Source organism: Hordeum vulgare, chromosome 2H, assembly GCF_904849725.1.
Source record: "Hordeum vulgare subsp. vulgare chromosome 2H, MorexV3_pseudomolecules_assembly, whole genome shotgun sequence".
In the NCBI taxonomy this organism is placed as follows: domain Eukaryota; kingdom Viridiplantae; phylum Streptophyta; class Magnoliopsida; order Poales; family Poaceae; genus Hordeum; species Hordeum vulgare.
In genome coordinates, this window is record NC_058519.1 from 619605809 (window position 1) to 619623409 (window position 17601).

Sequence of the window (17601 nt, forward strand, 5' to 3'; positions counted from 1 at the left end):
GGGGCCCACCAGCCTGCTAGGCGCCCCCCCCCCCCCCGGCCGCGGCTAGGGGGCTTGTGGCCTCCCCCGGGAGCCTTTGCCTTGGTTCTCAAGCTCCCTGCGTATCTTCTGTTCCGAAAAAAATTCCGGAGGTTTTATTCCGTTTGGACTCCGTTTAATATTCTTGTCTCAAAAAGGTCAAAAACACGAAAAAAACAGGAACTGGCACTTGGCACTGAGTTAATAGATTAGTCCCAAAAAAGATATAAAATGCATACAAAATATCCAAAGTTGACAAGATAATAGCATGGAACCATAAAAAATTATAGATCCGTTAGAGACGTATCACTACCATCCAAGGGAGATTTATCCACTGATGCAGATCACGCAAACAAGAGCATGAGCAGTGCTTGTCCTCCCATTTCGATTCACCATAGAACCCTGTAAACCTTCAGGCCTCATCCATGTCGTCCCCAACAGTAACATCTATAAAGTTCTTGTCTTAGTCTCTCCGTTGTATTACCATCGGTGTGTGCCAATACAACAATAAGCGACCACTCGCCCCGATGCTTCCATGAACCTCCATACTGTCCATCTTCAACTTTTTTCGGAGTTTTTTTGCCTTAACCGTGTTCAGATGCGTCTCAGACAGGAAGACGACATCCGACAAATATGTCTGATCATTTGCACGTGATTGTGGAGAAGAAAAAAGAGAAAGAAAATAATGAATAAAGAAAAAAAAAAGGTAATGCGGGTGGGGTCGCGTCCTACATGGCGAATTGGCGCGTCCGCAAGCCTTCATATCCTGCCTATATTTGTCTAAAATTTCACAAAAATAAAATTACACTTTGACTTTGTTTCATAAAATAATAATTTTTAATTAAAATAATGTGAATAGTGATCTATAATAGCAAATAAATTGTCTTTTTTACCCAGAAGTCAATGTTGGTTTTTTTTGTGAAAATTTATATACTAGCTCAAAAGAAAATCAAGTTTAATCTAAAAATACTTTAAAACTATTTTAATTTTTTAATTAATTATTAAATATAAATCTTCAGGATGCATATACAACCAAGAACCAAAGTGTATTTTTCTCTAAAACACCCATATATATACTCCTAGTATCCCATACTTGTTGGCTCTCTATTGCAATCAAGTGGTGCGGGCCGATCCGCGTAGGACACCAAGATGGCTCAAGCGGCAGCAGCGTGAACCGCAGGTCCGCCGTGCAGTTCTTGTCTCGGCGGTCCGCTTGCGTTTTGGTGCCGTCGGTGGCGGTCTCTTGTCGACTGTCCATGTGGCGCCACTAGTCAGGTCGGCTGGTTAGTTCGTTAATTTGAGCTGAAAGGGTGCATGATCGACATGTGAACAAATCGAAAAAAGATTATTCTCACACTCAGTCAGTAACCACAAATTGGTAGAATGAATGTTCAGGCTATGAGTTTATTTTGTAATTTACAGTTATTTTATGCATAACAGCTTCTTTTCGCCAGCATTACTCACTGTACAATATAACCTTGGGGGTTTGCTTTTGGCATCGATCGTGCTTGTTTTCTCCTTTGGTCACATACGGTACAAAACCTAACCCCAATGCCTACCTGTCAGGAGCTGGGCCTGAATCTGTTGAAGTGTCTCATTTCTTCAGCTAAGTACCGCTTCAATTCACTTTTTGAGTTCTCGCCGTTGATCTTCGATCCAACGACGCATGCCTTACTTAGGCCGCTTCAGGCCAATAAGATGACACAAGCAGAAGCAGTGACTTTAAAAATTTATAAAGATTGGGTATCCAATCAAGTAATCCTCCAAACCAACTAAACTAGAGAATAAAGGTTGAAATGTCCACGAACTTCATGGAGTTTCCGTTACCGAGCGCTTCTCGGGGTTTGAGTTTTTTTTGCAAATTTCATTTAGACTTTTATTTTTATTTTTTAGTCGACTTTCTTCCTGTTCTTTTTCTTCCTAATACATGATATACATAATATTTAAAAACTATATGATGTATATTATGAAAATACACAATGAACATTATTTAAATAACTAAATAATTTTCAAATAGACGATGAAGTTTTTTTTAATACACATTAACCCTTTTTAGATATGCATTAAACAATTTTAAATGCATGGCTACCATTGGTTAAATACGTTTGTCTCGATAATTCGTAATGATATTTTGATATTTAATTTGTAAAAATATATTTTTAGAATATATTAGTTTTTTTGAGCGGTTTAAGAAAATTTACTAATCTTTTATATTTGAATAAAAAACTAAGCTCCTTCAGCGGTTCAGCCGCGCGCCCGCGCCTATGGCCGGCCCAGTTGGTCCGATTCCATACCACCACCAACGATTTTCCACTCGCCCACGGCGCCGAGAGACATGGCGGCCGTCCGCCTATCCCCACGCCTCCGCTCCATTCCCCTCCTGCTCCCCGGACTCGACCCCGCGGCCGCAGTCCACCGCAGCTCGGCCACCGCCGCCGCCGCGCGCGCCATGTCCTCCACCTCTTCCTCCTCCGCGTCCTCGGCCCCCACCCCCTACACGACGCTCGTGGGCCGCGTCCGCTGCGAGCGCGAGATCAAGCGCAGCAAGTTCATCGCAGTCGCCGCCTCCGTCCCCGACGAGCGCTCCGCCATGTCCTTCCTCAACGAGGTGCGCCTCCTCGTTCCCACTCGATTCGTTTTCCAGCGAGGTCTTTGACCCGCCCCTAATCTCCAGTTGCAGCGGGCAGGCTCGTGTAGTCCTGATTGCCTGGTTATCCTTGTCATGCTGACGCATTGCTCAAGGGTTTCGCTCACGATCTATTGCTTCCAATTGTATAATTTTTGGCTCGGATTTATAAGCACTCTGCGGGCTAGCCTTGCAGTTGTATACACATCCGTGTTAGTATTTGCATTTCGACCATACTAGCAAACTTATGACTTGTCCGTCCGGAAACCAGAACTTCTGTGTACTCTGTTGACTAGATCTACACGGTTTTGTGTTGTAGGTCAAGGATCCTCGTGCCACCCATAATTGCTGGGCGTACAAGGTTCGTGGTTTTATATAAAGCCTGCTACTCATATAGTCATATGCCATGTCTATGATTGTTAATGGTGAGTTTGTCTTTGCATTCACGTGTATTTAGGTGGGAGAGCAATTCCGTTATAACGATGACGGCGAACCTTCAAGCACAGCTGGAAAGCCAATATACTCTGCTATCATTTCATCTGGCATAGATATGGTCATGGTGGTTGTAATCAGGTATCCATTTTGTCAGATAATGCCCTTCATTTTCATGAATTTTTGTCATGACCAATAATTTTACCAATTTGTTGGTATTTAATTTTGTATAAGTTAATCGAATTGTTGAAATGAAACTATAGATAAGTGGTGTTGAACTTACATTTCACTACTTTTTGTGGGACACATGGTTAATGTGATTACCTCTTTACAGCTTGCACTAATTTTCTCCTTTAAACATTGTAAAGATATTTTGGAGGCATAAAACTTGGAACCGGCGGGCTGGTGAGAGCTTATGGTGGGGTTGCTTCTGAGTGCCTTAAAGATGCTCCTACTTGTCTTGTGAAACCCAAGGTGATCAAGCTCAATTATGTTCCATCTGCTCTTGCCTCATTCATGCAATAGTTTGAAGATGCAGGAAGTTGTGTGTAATTCTGACTTGGTGGGTATTTTCATTTCAGGCTCGTGTGGGAATGGAAGTACCATTTGATCTCTTGGGTACAGTCTATAACCAGGTATAGTGAGCATATAAACAAAATATTTGTACTGGAGACACCAATACTTATTTTCAGACGATTAATTAAAGAACAAATATAGAGTTGCTATTATAAACATTTGTGGGGTATATCATGTTGCATGTATGATGTCTGCTCAATAGATCCAATTTTGTTGAAAAAACGGAACATTCTTTATCTAGTTTGAGTACATCGAATTTTTATGTTGATTTTATAGCCTAATGTAACTGGTAATTGATTCCAAGCAATACTTGTGTGTCTTCTGGAGGTTATTCATGTACTTTTAACATAGTTATTTTGGTGAGTGTTTATGATTTGCTGAAGCCTAAGCATGAATGTTTGAATCTTTGAACAGCTGCAACATTTCCATGCCGAAGATATTAAACAGGACTATGACACTGGCAAAGATGGTACAGTTGTCGTCATGTTCAAAGTAGAATATGAAAAAATTGAGAGTCTTGGAAGTGCAGTGAATTCAGCTTGCAGCAGGAAAATTGAATTATTACAATAAGCAGAGGGGACAAGATTGATTGTTCTGTTTCAATGTTTAACTAGCAGCTAGTACAGCTTCAGTTTGTTGAGTGTAAGTATTTGTAGAATCGAATCCCACTATGTTTTTTCGGCTCCATGACTTAATGGAAATTTCGCATGGGCTTAGATCAACCCATTGACCTCTCCAATTTTTTTTATCATATGTACTTCCAAGCCTTTGATTCTACTGTTTTATACTTGACTCAACGGCATGTAGGCACCAAAAGTATTTACTCCCTAGCCTCACTGTAATTTCAACTCCATACTGGAGTGCCTTTGATAAACCCTACATTCACCTCCAAGGAGGTGACTGTTCACTCCCAACAGTATATATTAGCTTCAGTTCACATGATGTATCTTTCTTAAGTTACAATCACTGGAATTTAGTGTTGTCCATTTTTAAATTTTGTTATCGTGTGTTGGTGCTGTCTTATGCTATGAAAAATTATGATGATAATATATCCATGTTCGTTATCATCATGTTAGCATCAAATTGACATCTCTTGCTTGAATGTGCCAGTTTCATGGATAAATCTTCTCTTGCATCTATAACTCAATGTTTTTTTTCCTTTCCTTTTTCTGTTCTCATTGTTTGGAAGTCCAGGAGTATCTTGTTGCATTGTTGCATGTTTGGTGTTTATTATTTGTCCTACGAGTCGGAGATAGCCATGGGATTTGTTCGGATACACTGAAGCTGACATCTAGCCAATACTTGTCATATAGCATGTCTTGGTAAATTATCATGCCTGCTTCTTGTTGGTGTTTATTTTGTTAATGCCATGCTGCCTTTGTTTATTTTGTTGAAAGGAAAATGCTATATTTCCTTTCTGTCAAACAAAAGATGAGCATGGTAGGTGGCATCATTCTTTTCTGTCAAACAAGATAAGAGTATTTTAGATGTCATCATTCTTTCCTGTTAACAGTTGACACCATGATATCATTCCAAAAAGGAATTCAGGATTCTTATCCTTTGCAATAACTTAAACAAGCCACGCAATGCTTTATTAACAAACAGGACAGTACAAAACTTATCTGCATTTACAATCAACACCAAACACAAGCCAGTAAACATCCAACAGAACAAACATTACAAACACACTGATAACAACTATGCATATGAATCAAATTCCTGACTAGCAGTCTTATGCTATGACGACCTTCATGGGCTGGTGGTTTGTGGAGGTCGGGACATGAATGGAATAGGTGGCATCTGGAACCCAGGAATGGTAGGGATTGTTGTTGGTATCATGATCGGAATGGACGGAATAGTGGTTGGGATTGAGGGCATTGGTGGCATGGTAGCAGGCAAAGTAGGAATGGTCGGCATGGTGGTTGGGATCGCCGGAATTGGAAGTGATGGAACCGTGCCAGGGGCTGTCGGTGCCATGGCGACCTTCGGGATAGGAATGAATGGTATCGGCGGCATTGTCAGCTTCGGAACTGCAGGAATGGAAGGAATTGGAGGCAATGTAGTTGGAACTGCCGCAATTGTAGGCATCGGAGGCAGTGTCATTGGAGCCTCAGGTGTAGAAGGCTGGGCTGGTGTGGCCTCTGGTGCAGCTGCCGTGTCCAAAAGGCGACGAGCCGCCGCGGAGCTGCCATTGAAGGCTGTGAAGGCCAGGAACAAAACCAGGAGATGGTGGACACTGGGAGCCATGGTAAGTGACTATGTGCGTACGCTAGGCAGGCTTGCTATATTTATTTTGCTCTGTGATGTTATCTGTGAGTACTGGGGCTATTTGTACCTAGCTAGATGTGATCGTTGGATAAAGAGCTCTGGTCTCCCTGGTGGTTGATCTGAAACCCTTGGTCTGGTTGTTCTACCGCCCAGTGTACTTCGGTGGTGCAGATGAGGGAGTTGGGAAGTTTTTGGCCAAGCGGTTGAGCTGATGGGCGGCAGAGTTCTGCTTATTAAAAATTCCAAAACGAGACAGTCTGCAGAGTATGAAACCAGAAGACTACAAAATGGAAATACTGTGCTGCGATAAGAGAAAGATTAATGGTATATAGCCAACAAAAGGTTGTATATATTTTCATGCGCCTAAATTTGTGGGGTGACATGAATTGAACACAGTGTTGCTAAATCTCATAAACCTCAGTTGACCGCTTGCACGAAGATTCGTTAAAAAAAATCATTTTCACATACGGAATGTCATTTTGATTGACCACACCCAATGAAATATGTCCGAATCGCATTGCCCGTCCCAGGCAACACCTCCGTCGTGCCTTCACACCCGCATAAGAGCAACTCTAGTAGAACCCGCAAAACGGTCGGCCCGCAAAAAATCCGACAAAAAATCCGGTGACTATACGGGTTTGGTTTCATTTTTCTGCCAGAGCAGACACTGCAAACGCGGGCGACTATACGGGTTTGGATTCATTTTTCTGTCAGAGCATACACTGCAAACACGGCCCGACCTAGAATTTTTTTGCGGTGGCCCGTAAACGCGACCCCTCGACCGGTATAACTGCGGGTTCGACCGCTGGATGCGGGTCGAAACCCTATCCCGCCGACGACGCGAAAAGCCCCCCACCTCACCGCCGACACCTCCAATCCGCCGCCGCGAAAAGCCCCCCACCTCACCGTCGGCGCCTCCAATCCGTCGCCGTGCGCCTCCATTACGCCGCGTAGCCGCTCCAATCCACCGTCGCGCATGTCCAGCTTCGGTAGCCGTAGGGACGACGACCCCGAGAGGGCTCGTCGCGTCAGATCCGACGCCGCCCGCCGGTACACGCGCTGGGGCCTGACGCCGCCGCCGTCGCTCCTCCATCGCGAGACAAAGGAGTACGACCGCGCGCGCGGCCGCCTCTTCTCCGGCAGCAGCTCAATCGAGGCGTCGAGCTCCCACTCGTCCTCCTCCGTCCCACCGATGAAGAGGGAGCTCGAAGAGCTCCCGTCGGTGAAGATGGAGCCGGAGGCCGAGGCGGTGCCGGAGCGATGTGCCGGGGCCGTCGTCGGACCGGAGGACTTCCTCCCTCCAGCGGAGGCGGATGGCCTCCTGCCCGTGCTGCTGGCGCGTAGTGCACGAGAGGCCGAAGAGGACCAGCAGCGCCGTCGGAGGGAGGAGGAGATCGATGCCGTGCTCTACGAGCAGGGTGTCGCGTCGGCCATCGCCTTCGGCCACAAGGTGGAGGAGTGGCGCCACGAAGCTACTGCGCAGAAGCGCATCTCCGTCGATCTTTCCTCCGACGAGGACGACGACTGAATGTAGGCTATCTACTACTGCACGAGCTCGACTCCGGTGAGCTCCATTTTGCGTAATGCGGTAGTATAGGTAGTAGCTCCAGTAGGTGATGCCCCCCTCTAGTACTGAATGCATTCTTGTATGATCATGAACGTAGTGTTGTATGATCATGACTGTGGTTCTGAACATGCCCGCGAATGTTTATTTTTCAAATTATGCAGTTTCATTATGTGGGTTCTGTTCTGCAGCGCAACTTTTTGTCCCGTAAAACCCCACTTCGACGAACTGCAAAACACGTTTGCAGGTCGTGAATATACAGGATCTGCTAGAGTTGCTCTAAGCCCACCCTTCTCTAGTGAGGCTGACCTGCGTCCCACACTCGAATTCAACAACCTTTGGACTGGCTCCCGCCGATGACGCAGCGGCTGATGCGTTCCCGTCTCCCGCTTGTTCTGCTTCTCCCTTGCCGTGGAGGCCGTAGCCTTCCCATCTCGGGCCCGGGGCTTTAGTAGTCCTTGCTCCCTCGTCTCTATTTACGATAGTTTTATCAATAGGTTTCATTAAATGATATCATGTACAAATAGGTCGCTATAGCAAGGGTAGCGTTTCGGTACCCAGGCTTATTTGCATTCGTCAGAAAACAAATTAGAATAAATACTAAAAGAATTCAAAAAAATTCTATTTCTTGGTTGGTAGATAATTTGATGGTGAGGTTTGCTCAATTTTTGTACCATTTGAACATCTGACCAACTATCGGAAAAAAGATAAATCGGATCAAAACAGTGCATGAATAGTAAACTTTTTTAGAAACCGCTAAATTTGTCTTTTTTACCGAAAGCTGCTTAGATGTTCAAATGTTTTAAAAATTAAAGCGGATCTCACGCATCCAATTGTCTACCACCCAAAATAAATAGATTTTTTTGAATTTTTTTAGTATTTGTTTTTTTCTTTGTATTCAGCACGGGTGCAGATGAGCCCGGGCTCATAAATGAATTTTCAAGCTATAGTTCATTATAGCTCCGCTATAAGTGATTTAGAGGCCCGCCATTATTTATCATTTTGTTGTTTTGCTGCCCGCTATAGCTCTTTACACAAAGGGAGAATCGACAGATGGTAAATCTACTTTTTAGCTGCCTGACAAATAGCAAAACCTGGTTTTTAGACATAATTGAGTGCATTTCGCAGTTTATTGATCTACAAAGCTCTCATCTCAAACTGGTGTTCACAAAAAGTTGAATGTAATTTGAGCAACTTTCATGGAAGCACTAGGTCTGTGCTACGTACGGGGGTATGGGCCAGGCCAATAGAAGCGACAGTTGTGAAGACAAAACAGTTGTGGTGATCTGCAGTAGGAACGATCGGTTCTTGCTCAGCCTGTTCTGAACTACAGATGGACGGAACGCGACACGACACAACAGTGCAGCACGCGAGGCAGGCTGCAGAATTCAACCGCTGCCACAGTGTATACCTGACGGGTCTCCTACTGCTGGTTGCAAGCAAGCACGTACGGCAACCGACCATGGCAGGCGATACGACACGTACGTACATACACAGGTTCGCCTGCCTGCCCGCAGCAACACGAAACCGGCAACCATGGCGCTGTCGTATACGTACTGCATGGGTGCTAGAGCCAGCCAGGCTAGCTGAGCTGCTGCACCGGCGAGAGGCGCGGCCGCTTGTATCCGTCCGCGGCGGCGGCGGCGGCGAGGAGCTCCTCCCGGTTGAGCAGCACGGTGCGGAGCGCGGCGCGCAGGGTGGAGAGCGCCACCGCCCTGTCGCTGGCTGGCTCGGCCCCGTGGCAGACGTGGTCCAGCTCCAGGACGCTCCGGGTCCTCCCGCCGACGGTGGCGATCTCGGCGCGCACGGGGCGCGCGCTGCCGACGGAGCGCACGGCGCGGCCCAGGTCCGACATGAGCCCCGGGCGGTCGGCGCAGCACACCCATGCCCGGACGCGCCGCCGCCACCGGGCGTCGTCATCGTCGTCGTCGTGCGTCGGGGCGGCGTTGAGGAGGTAGTCGCCCTCCTCCTCCACGCCCACCTCGTCGGTCTCCCCGGGGACGACGCCCGCCACGCCCTCCGTCGCGTCGTTGGCCCTGCCCTGCAGCTCCCGCACGTGCCGCACCACCTCGCCCAGCAGCGCCGCCTTGTCCATCTGCGCCAACCATGTCACCAAATGCGTCCGTGTCTGTGCCAATGCCAATACAAGTGGAGCTACTGCTGCTAGCCTCGCGCGTGCGTGGCCATGGCGCCATGGCGGCGCGTAGACGTAGGTATACGTACCCGGGAAGCCGAGGGGACGAGCGTGCGGAGCGTGGCGAGATGGGCGTTGATGCGCTGCCTCCGCTTGCGCTCCGCCTCGCTGTGGCTCCGGCCCGTCGCCCCCTTCCGCGGCGCCGCCGGCGTGGAGCACTCCCCGTCCGTCGCCATCGATCCTCCTCACTCGCGGTACCGGCAGCGGAGGCGTTCCGTGGAAGCGTCGTGCCCTGCTGGCTGCTGCCACCATTGGAGGGAGGGAGGGAGAGGGGGTTTAAGAGGGAAACCCGAAGGGTCGGTGGTAGCAGCACTCCAACAAGCGCGTTAAAAAAAATCACAGCAGTGAAATGCATTTTTTTTACACGCGGCAAGGTGCCCGCTTCAACAGAAGCCGTAAAATGGGACGCGACCCTGCCACTTCAGCAGACGTTGCAAAATGAAACGCGCGCAGACATCTGTATGGTGAAACGCGCGGGCAGCCAACCACATTATATAATATTTTAAAAGTATATTTATTTTTTGCATTCGAACAACGTAGCATAGTTGAATTGCATGATATAGTTTAAAATCATCTTGCGAAGATCATGACGAGTATAAAGCTCACCCACAAACAAATGGCATATGAACAATCATGCCTCATCTTCTTTCTTCTCTTCTTCTTCATTCGAGTCTTCGTCCAAGGATGAAGACGTTCCGTTGTCCTCGTTGTTAGTCATGTGGCCATGAGACCAAAACTACACCCCTCCCTACACCCGAAAGCCATCCCCTTCACCCCTCCCTACACCCGAAAGCCATGCGTGCACCCATGTTATACGGAGAAGTTTTCATGCCTCCCATGAAAGACCAAAACTCATGCCGCCCGCGTCGACCGTTGCCGTGCCACGCGACGGTGGGGAAGGGGTTATCGGGATGTCGCAACAGCACGTGATGACGTTTTGCTCCGCGCACGCAACCGACTATCTAGCGCGTGCGACTTCAACGTCTCTGCTGAAGCGGCTTTTGTACGCGCGTAAAAACACGATTTATGATTAGATAACGCGTCTGGTGGAGTTGCTCTTATTGACATACCGTACCGTGTGTGTGTGTTCAACCAACCGAGGAGAGCCCGTCGTGGTGCTGGATCGGGCCGGACGCCGACACGCGGATCGTGGATGGCGTCAGCGCGCGCCGCCGACGACGGCTGTTTTGGCGCCTGGCGGTAGCTTAGGGGGTGGGGGACAGGGCAGGGACATGGCGTATGCTTGGATCGCTGCGCGGTGGCAGCCTTTGCGATTGGCGATCTCATCATGCCGCCGATTCCAGCTCCTCCCTTTTATCGGAGGAGTAATTCGGGTTCAGAGCGTCGGCGGCGCCGCACGCATTCGGCTCCTCCTCCTCCTCCTCCTCCACCGTCCTCTCGCCCGCCCATCAACCTGTCCTGCTCCATGACCCACCGCCTAGGGTTAATGTTCCTACAGTAGTACTAGTAGTGCTCTGCTTCTTCCATGGCAGCGGGCGAATCAATGACAATGAAGTTCAGAGTTGGCCACTGTGCTGGATCTGGGGTCAAGTCGTGGGTGGAGACAGGCGTCGCAGGGAGGGCCCGCCCGGCGAAAGAGAGTGGCTTTTGTCGATGTTGGACGCTGTGGAGTGTGGACTGTGGTGCTGCTGCTAAAAGGGCGCGCTGTGTTGTGTGTGTGTGTATACTGCCCAACAGTGGTCAAAATTCCTCGGGCTTTTCGGTGCAGTAAAAAACGCTGGTTGGGGCGGTGCCGTGGCTTTTCTCGCACTCCACCGATGAACCGAGAGGAGGGACAAGTCGCCGAGATGTGTGTGGCGTGTCCCCTCGCTATGTGGCAGGAGAGGAGACTCCGGCAGAGAAGGGATGGAAAGATGAGAGCAGTGGCCCGGACATGTCATTGGTACGCTCGCTGTTTGGCATAGGACCCTCGCCTATTCTTTTTTCTGGTGCATCCCATCAGGTTAAAAAGTTCAACTGAATTTCAGTAAAATTTCAGAAATTTCACATATTTTGACATTGGTACGCTGGCTGCTTGACATAGGACCCTCTCTTCTTTTTCTAGTGCATGCCATCAGGGTTAAAAAGTTCAACGAAATTCCAGTAAAAATTCAGAAATTTCACATATTTTAATGGGGTCCGGTCTTTTTCCTTTTCCCCTAAAAAAATAAAATTTAATGGGGTCCGAAGTATTTGAAATCCCGAAATTTCGATTCAGACATATTTCAACATAAATTAAAATATGTTAGAATTCATTGAAACTAGGTGGAATTTTAAATCTGAAAATCTGAAATAATTTTTGAAATATGCAAATATTCCAATTTTTCCACATATTTCAATGAGGTCCGAAATTATTCTGTCTTTGAAATAGAAAACCTTCACATGACTTAGCACAACTAGGAAAATAATATAAGAAAAGATAAAGATAATCAAGACTAAAAAATATTCCTTGGAATAGTGGAATAAAAGGTAAAGAAACAAAAATGAAATAAAGGGGAACCTAATCTCACCCCCTTCCGTATTATAAGGAAAAGATATATTTTAAAACTTCTCTAAAAAGAAAAAGAAGCGCCTCTATATTTATATCTCCCCTTGTGGTATTTTTACAAAAACACCCCTCGCGTTTTCGCTATTCAACCCGCAGTACGTTTCTAAGTTATTAACGTTTCGGATTTACATAAGCCCCCCTCCCCGGCTTATCCATTCCCGTTGGAGGGGCCTTCTCGCCGGCGACGGGCGAGGAGGCGATGGGTCGTCGACTGCCCCGGCGACGGCGCTTGGAGGCGACGGGCCGGAGACGTACTGGCGACGGCGCGCTGAGGTGGAGAGGGTTGCGGCGATGCTGTCTCCTCTCCCATTCCCTGTCTTCTCCGGCGACCCCAGTTCCACCTCCAGCCGAAGAAATTCACCATGGCGACAGGCCCATCTCCTCCCGCGACTGCAGCGACCGCCGCCTCCTCTCCGCGAAGCCGGGGACCGCATCCTCCTCTTCCGCCTCCTCTTATTCCACATGGCGGAGCCTCACTGCAGTCGTACCCCCCGCCGGATCTGGCTTCACCTGGCTCATTCCCGTCCAGCAACCTCCCCGGCTACCTCCTGCGGCGGCCCGGCTTCAGTACGTTCTCTCTCTGGCCGCCGCCGCCTGCTCTCCATCCACTACCCCATATCGTCCCTGCGGTACGCCCGTGCACCCCGCACGTGCTCGTAGATGTGGCCCAAGCTGGTGGCCGAAGCCAAGGGCGACGGCGCCGACTGCATCGAGACCTACTTCTTCTTAAAATTGGACAAGGTGGTTTTGGTGCTGTCTATTATGCTGAGCTTAGAGGCGATATGAAGAAGCTGCACCTCAGGTGTGTTCATTGCTTCTGATATGCCCATTTCAGGAGATATGGTTAATTGAGCCTGAATTTCTGGATCCTAATCTTGCTCACTTTTTTTACAGGGTATAGTTTCAGGAATCAATGCAGCTAGACATTCTGATGGAAAGCCACTAATTGTTCTTGAAAGGGAAAGCAGGTTCATTGGGACTCTGATTGATGATCTTGTTACAAAATATCTTAGGGAGCCTTATCCCTATATAGACTAACTTTTTTGCTGATCACTGTATATTTGTTTGTTGCAGATTGTAAGGTTCAAAGATAAAGAATCTCATCAGGTGTTTCTTGAACCGGAGGGTAGAGATGTCCGTGAGCTATATCTACAGGTCCCTCTCTGTCCCTCAATTCTGCAAATTTCCCCTTTTTCACCAATTGTTTTCAGTCTGAGATTTGGTATCACTTGTTCTTATCTATGTAATTTTTGTGTAAAAACGATATTTTCTGCATCATTGTGTTACTCAAAATCTACAACTTAGACCATTTATACACCTCATACATGGCTTTTCCACTGGTCTTCCTGAGAGATTGCAATTACCACTTGTGAGAACACTACCAGGACTGGAGAACTGTGTGATGCTAAGGCCAACTTATGTTGTTGAATATGATTACTTGCCTGCTTATTAGTGCTCAAGATCGCTTATGACAAAAAAGGTTTGAGGGCTTATTCTTTGGTCAGATTAATGGAACAACAGGATATTACATGGCTTTTCCACTGGTCTTCCTGAGAGATTGCAACTACCACTTGTGAGAACACTACCAGGACTAGAGAACTGTGTGATGCTAAGGCCAGTTTATGCTGTTGAATATGATTACTTGCCTGCTTATTAGTGCTCAAGATCGCTTATGACAAAAAAGGTTTGAGGGCTTATTCTTTGGTCAGATTAATGGAACAACAGGATATGAAGAAGCTGCAGCTCAGGTGTGTCCATTGCTTCTGATATGCCCATTTCAGGACATATGGTTAATTGAACCTGATTTTTTGATCCTAATCTTGCTTCTGATATGCCCATTTCAGGACATATGGTTAATTGAGTCTGATTTCAGCGATACAAATTTGATCTGCTTCTGATACATTTCGATGATGCATATGCAGGTAAGTCCGCAAACCTTAGGCCAGGCTGGCAGGATCGGCGGCGTGAGCCCGGCTGACATGACGGTTCTCCTGATCTGGTTTGAAGAACCTCGGTAGGCGGCGCGCGAGCTTCGGAGCCGTTGATCCTGATGCGCGCGTAGACCCGCAGGTTCCCATGGAAGAAGCCAACGATCTGCTCCAGCGCAGAGACGAAGCCGACTGGAAAGAGTCGCCGAGGCCGCAAGGTGGACATGCTATGTCTGCGTGAGGGACGGGCTATTCTATCTCTTGTGTGGAACTGCTACAAACATGTTTACCATTCTACCCTTTTAACAAAAAAAAATAATTAACTCATTTTCCAGATATGACGGTCAGAAAAAATCAGAGAGGGAGTTACACGAAATTACAACTCGTAACTCGCCAATCACCCTAAAAGAGCTCATTAGAAATATATGCATTTTAAGTCAATCATAGCCTTTCGCATGTAGAAATGCACGTGGCATTGTACTAGCTACTTTTTAAAATAAATTTATCTACTAAGTTCAAACAGATTCACTAAATCTCAGTCGATTGAGATATACTGGAGTCTTAGTTGTCTTTCCAAGTCGTTGGATATAGGCACACTACGATTCTCTGCTAGAAAACACATATATTTTATTTTGATGTGGGAACGGTAGGAGATGCGTGCATGCAGTTCTGGTCTCTCCAAATTATATGTGTTTAATAGAGAAAGAGCATGAGCCACTAAAAACATGCGATGATTTTTTCCTTCATGTGCATTTGCAAATATATTAAATTGTTTCATGCAAAGGTTTAAGATAGTCTTCTTTTGAAAAGAAAAACACAGTACAAACGCAAACTCACAAACACATACATACACTAAACCCTAGAAGAACTCATCCGACAGGTCTTGAGATCGATGAAATCATCACAAACGTCTTTCATCATTTATTTAAATAATACTCCCTGCGTTTCAGTTTATAAGTCCGGCACGTGTATCTAGGTCGTCAATTTAACCAAGTTAATGAGAGACATATATTACAAAAAATATATCATTAGAAACTTTAGATGTTCTATTTTTTAATGATATAAATTTTATGTTAAACAATATATTTTATATAAGTCAAATTGACGACCTAAGTACACATGCATGCCTTATAAACTGTGACGGAGGGAGTATCTCACCTTTGTGAGACATCAAAGCGTCAAAGCTGGATTTTAATTAGTGTTGGTTTTAAGATACCAATGTCCTTCAAACCATCCAACAAGAATTTAGTTTTCAGGGTTAAAACAAAATTGACAAATTTATATATGGCACGCATACATGCAGTGCGATAATGGACATTAAAGCAAGATATGCATTTCTTCTATACCTCGGCATGCGTCTTCCTGCCCCCGCCATGCTACACTATTGTGTGTTTTGGTTCACAGGACACATCAATTTTCGTTCATCTTGTAACCCACGTGTATATATGCTATTAAAAAAAATAAACTCTTCCAAACCAAATAAACAATTATCTCTAAACAAATCCAACATAATAATAATTCATTTGCATTCAAACGTTTTAAAAAGTAAAAAGTCTTTTGGATTAATTATTTAACTTTTGGATAATATTGAACATTCCAACATCTGTATGTCCCACTAAAAATAAATACATCACTCCACGTTCATCCTGTGATAGCGCTAAGCTGAAGGAGGCGCCATCAAAGGACACCGGCCACTACAACTTTCTAAACTCTATACTCCATGGTCCATACACCAAGCATCATTGTTTAATTACTGGTATCGAGCATGTGTTTTTAAAGATAATTAACATTACTAATTGATATTGGTTTCAAAAATATATTCATATTTTAAATATTTTCACTCTTTTTAAGCCCAAAAATTGTTCCAAATAAAAAAATGTTAAATTTGTTCACAAAATCATGAAAAAATTATAAAAAAAACATGTCCTCATAAAATATCCGGCACCAAAACATGTTCCAATTCTAATTAAAGAATAGTTTCTCAAAAAAATTATGTTTTCCCGAAAAAAAAACATAAAACCGATTCACGTACTATTTCATGAACCACTACTCTTCCAACAAATGTAGGAAGTTAGACTGGTTTCTTCATGTCCACACTTGATGCTCCGAACAAGAATTAGAGGGTAACCTTATTACCAATGTTTATCAAAATTGGATGTGAGATATAGAACGTGATGGCACACAGAGTAGGTTATGTAATGTTTTTGCCAGAGTAGGTTATGTAATGTTTTTGCCAGAGTAGGTTATGTAATGTTTTCGCCTGTTGTAACGCACGGGCATTTGTACTACTCCCTCCATCACAGTATATTGGGCGTATCTCACAGGGCTCTCGGACCTAGATGTTTTTCTATTGGTAGGAAAAACCGAGCTGGCGAGCTGCAAAAGCGCCTAATTAATCGCAAAACTGACGCATTAGTACTCCCCCGTCCACTAAACGAGCGACTTCCTCGCATGCATTGGTGGAGACGGTTTTCAAAACACCCTAATTAATAGGCTAATTAATACAATGCGCCTTATTTCCTTCTAATTGTGAAAAAATATCGTTTTGGAGATACGCCCAATATACTGTGATGGAGGGAGTAGTTATAGATTTATCCACTTAGATGAATAAATCATACTCTATCTATATAATATATTACTCCCTCCGATTCTTTTTTGTCTGCCCGCATAAGGCTTCCTCCAATGCAAAGGTGCTAAGTGAGGTGCAAAGAGCATTAAATATATTAAGCAGCCATAATCTCTAATGCATTGGTGCTTAGTTTGTTGTTGTTAAGGTTGTCTCATTTAATTATTTAGCAACTAAAGTCTTGCATACATAGGCTAGTTTTCTTTATTTTTAATGTTTTGCATAGGTTCCCGTAACTAGCACCGTTTCCTCCTCAGAACACCAAACTCCTCTCTCTCTTCTTAATTATATTGCCACATAGGATTTTTTGCCTTGTTGTCATGCTTAGCACCCATTCAAAGTGAAGCATTGGGGGCAGCCTAAGAGCAAACTCGAATAGCAATGCATGGCTCACGACATGTTTTTATTAACACAAATGCCCCGCATGCATGGATGGGAGGGGTAGCAGCTATAAATGCCCATGCAGCTCATTGGCTCTAGGCCCACGTTCTTCTCTTCTTGTCTCTCTGCATTCTGCATGCCCATCTTTCTTAGGATTTTTTCATTGTTTTAACCTTTCTTTCAAACATGAGCACAAAATGAATCCGGTTTGAAAAGATTTCACAATCTGACCCTTTTAGAAACGCCACAAGCCGTGGCGTTGCTGTCCCGCTACGCAACGCCAGTCTACCATGGCGTTGCTACCCTACTGTGACACGCCAGTCTCTCGTGGCGTTTATCCTTCTTTGCAACGCCAGTCTAATGTGGCGTTGCTACCCCACTGTGAAACGCCAACAACACTGGCGTTGCTGTCTATGGGTGAAACACTAATAACACTGGCG

At 45.7% G+C, this 17601-nt stretch overlaps 3 protein-coding genes across 3 annotated transcripts; 1 reads left to right on the forward strand and 2 right to left on the reverse strand.

Annotated features, from left to right (window-relative positions):
• Positions 1 to 2327: 2327 nt before the first annotated feature.
• On the forward strand, positions 2328 to 4646 carry LOC123430878 (IMPACT family member in pol 5'region). Its single transcript, XM_045114711.1, has 6 exons — positions 2328 to 2626; positions 2964 to 3005; positions 3102 to 3217; positions 3445 to 3550; positions 3658 to 3711; positions 4067 to 4646. The coding sequence occupies exons 1-6, from the start codon at positions 2354 to 2356 to the stop codon at positions 4220 to 4222; spliced, it is 747 nt and encodes a 248-aa protein (XP_044970646.1). The 5' UTR covers positions 2328 to 2353; the 3' UTR covers positions 4223 to 4646.
• Positions 4647 to 5222: 576 nt separating this feature from the next.
• LOC123430879 (protein PELPK1) lies at positions 5223 to 5958 on the reverse strand. Its single transcript, XM_045114712.1, has one exon. The coding sequence runs from the start codon at positions 5897 to 5899 to the stop codon at positions 5402 to 5404; it is 498 nt and encodes a 165-aa protein (XP_044970647.1). The 5' UTR covers positions 5900 to 5958; the 3' UTR covers positions 5223 to 5401.
• Positions 5959 to 8550: 2592 nt separating this feature from the next.
• LOC123430880 (transcription factor bHLH106-like) lies at positions 8551 to 9905 on the reverse strand. The gene is made up of 2 exons (XM_045114713.1): positions 9708 to 9905; positions 8551 to 9579 (listed from the first exon to the last, which is right to left on the reverse strand). The coding sequence occupies exons 1-2, from the start codon at positions 9852 to 9854 to the stop codon at positions 9067 to 9069; spliced, it is 660 nt and encodes a 219-aa protein (XP_044970648.1). The 5' UTR covers positions 9855 to 9905; the 3' UTR covers positions 8551 to 9066.
• Between the last annotated feature and the right edge of the window lie 7696 nt (positions 9906 to 17601).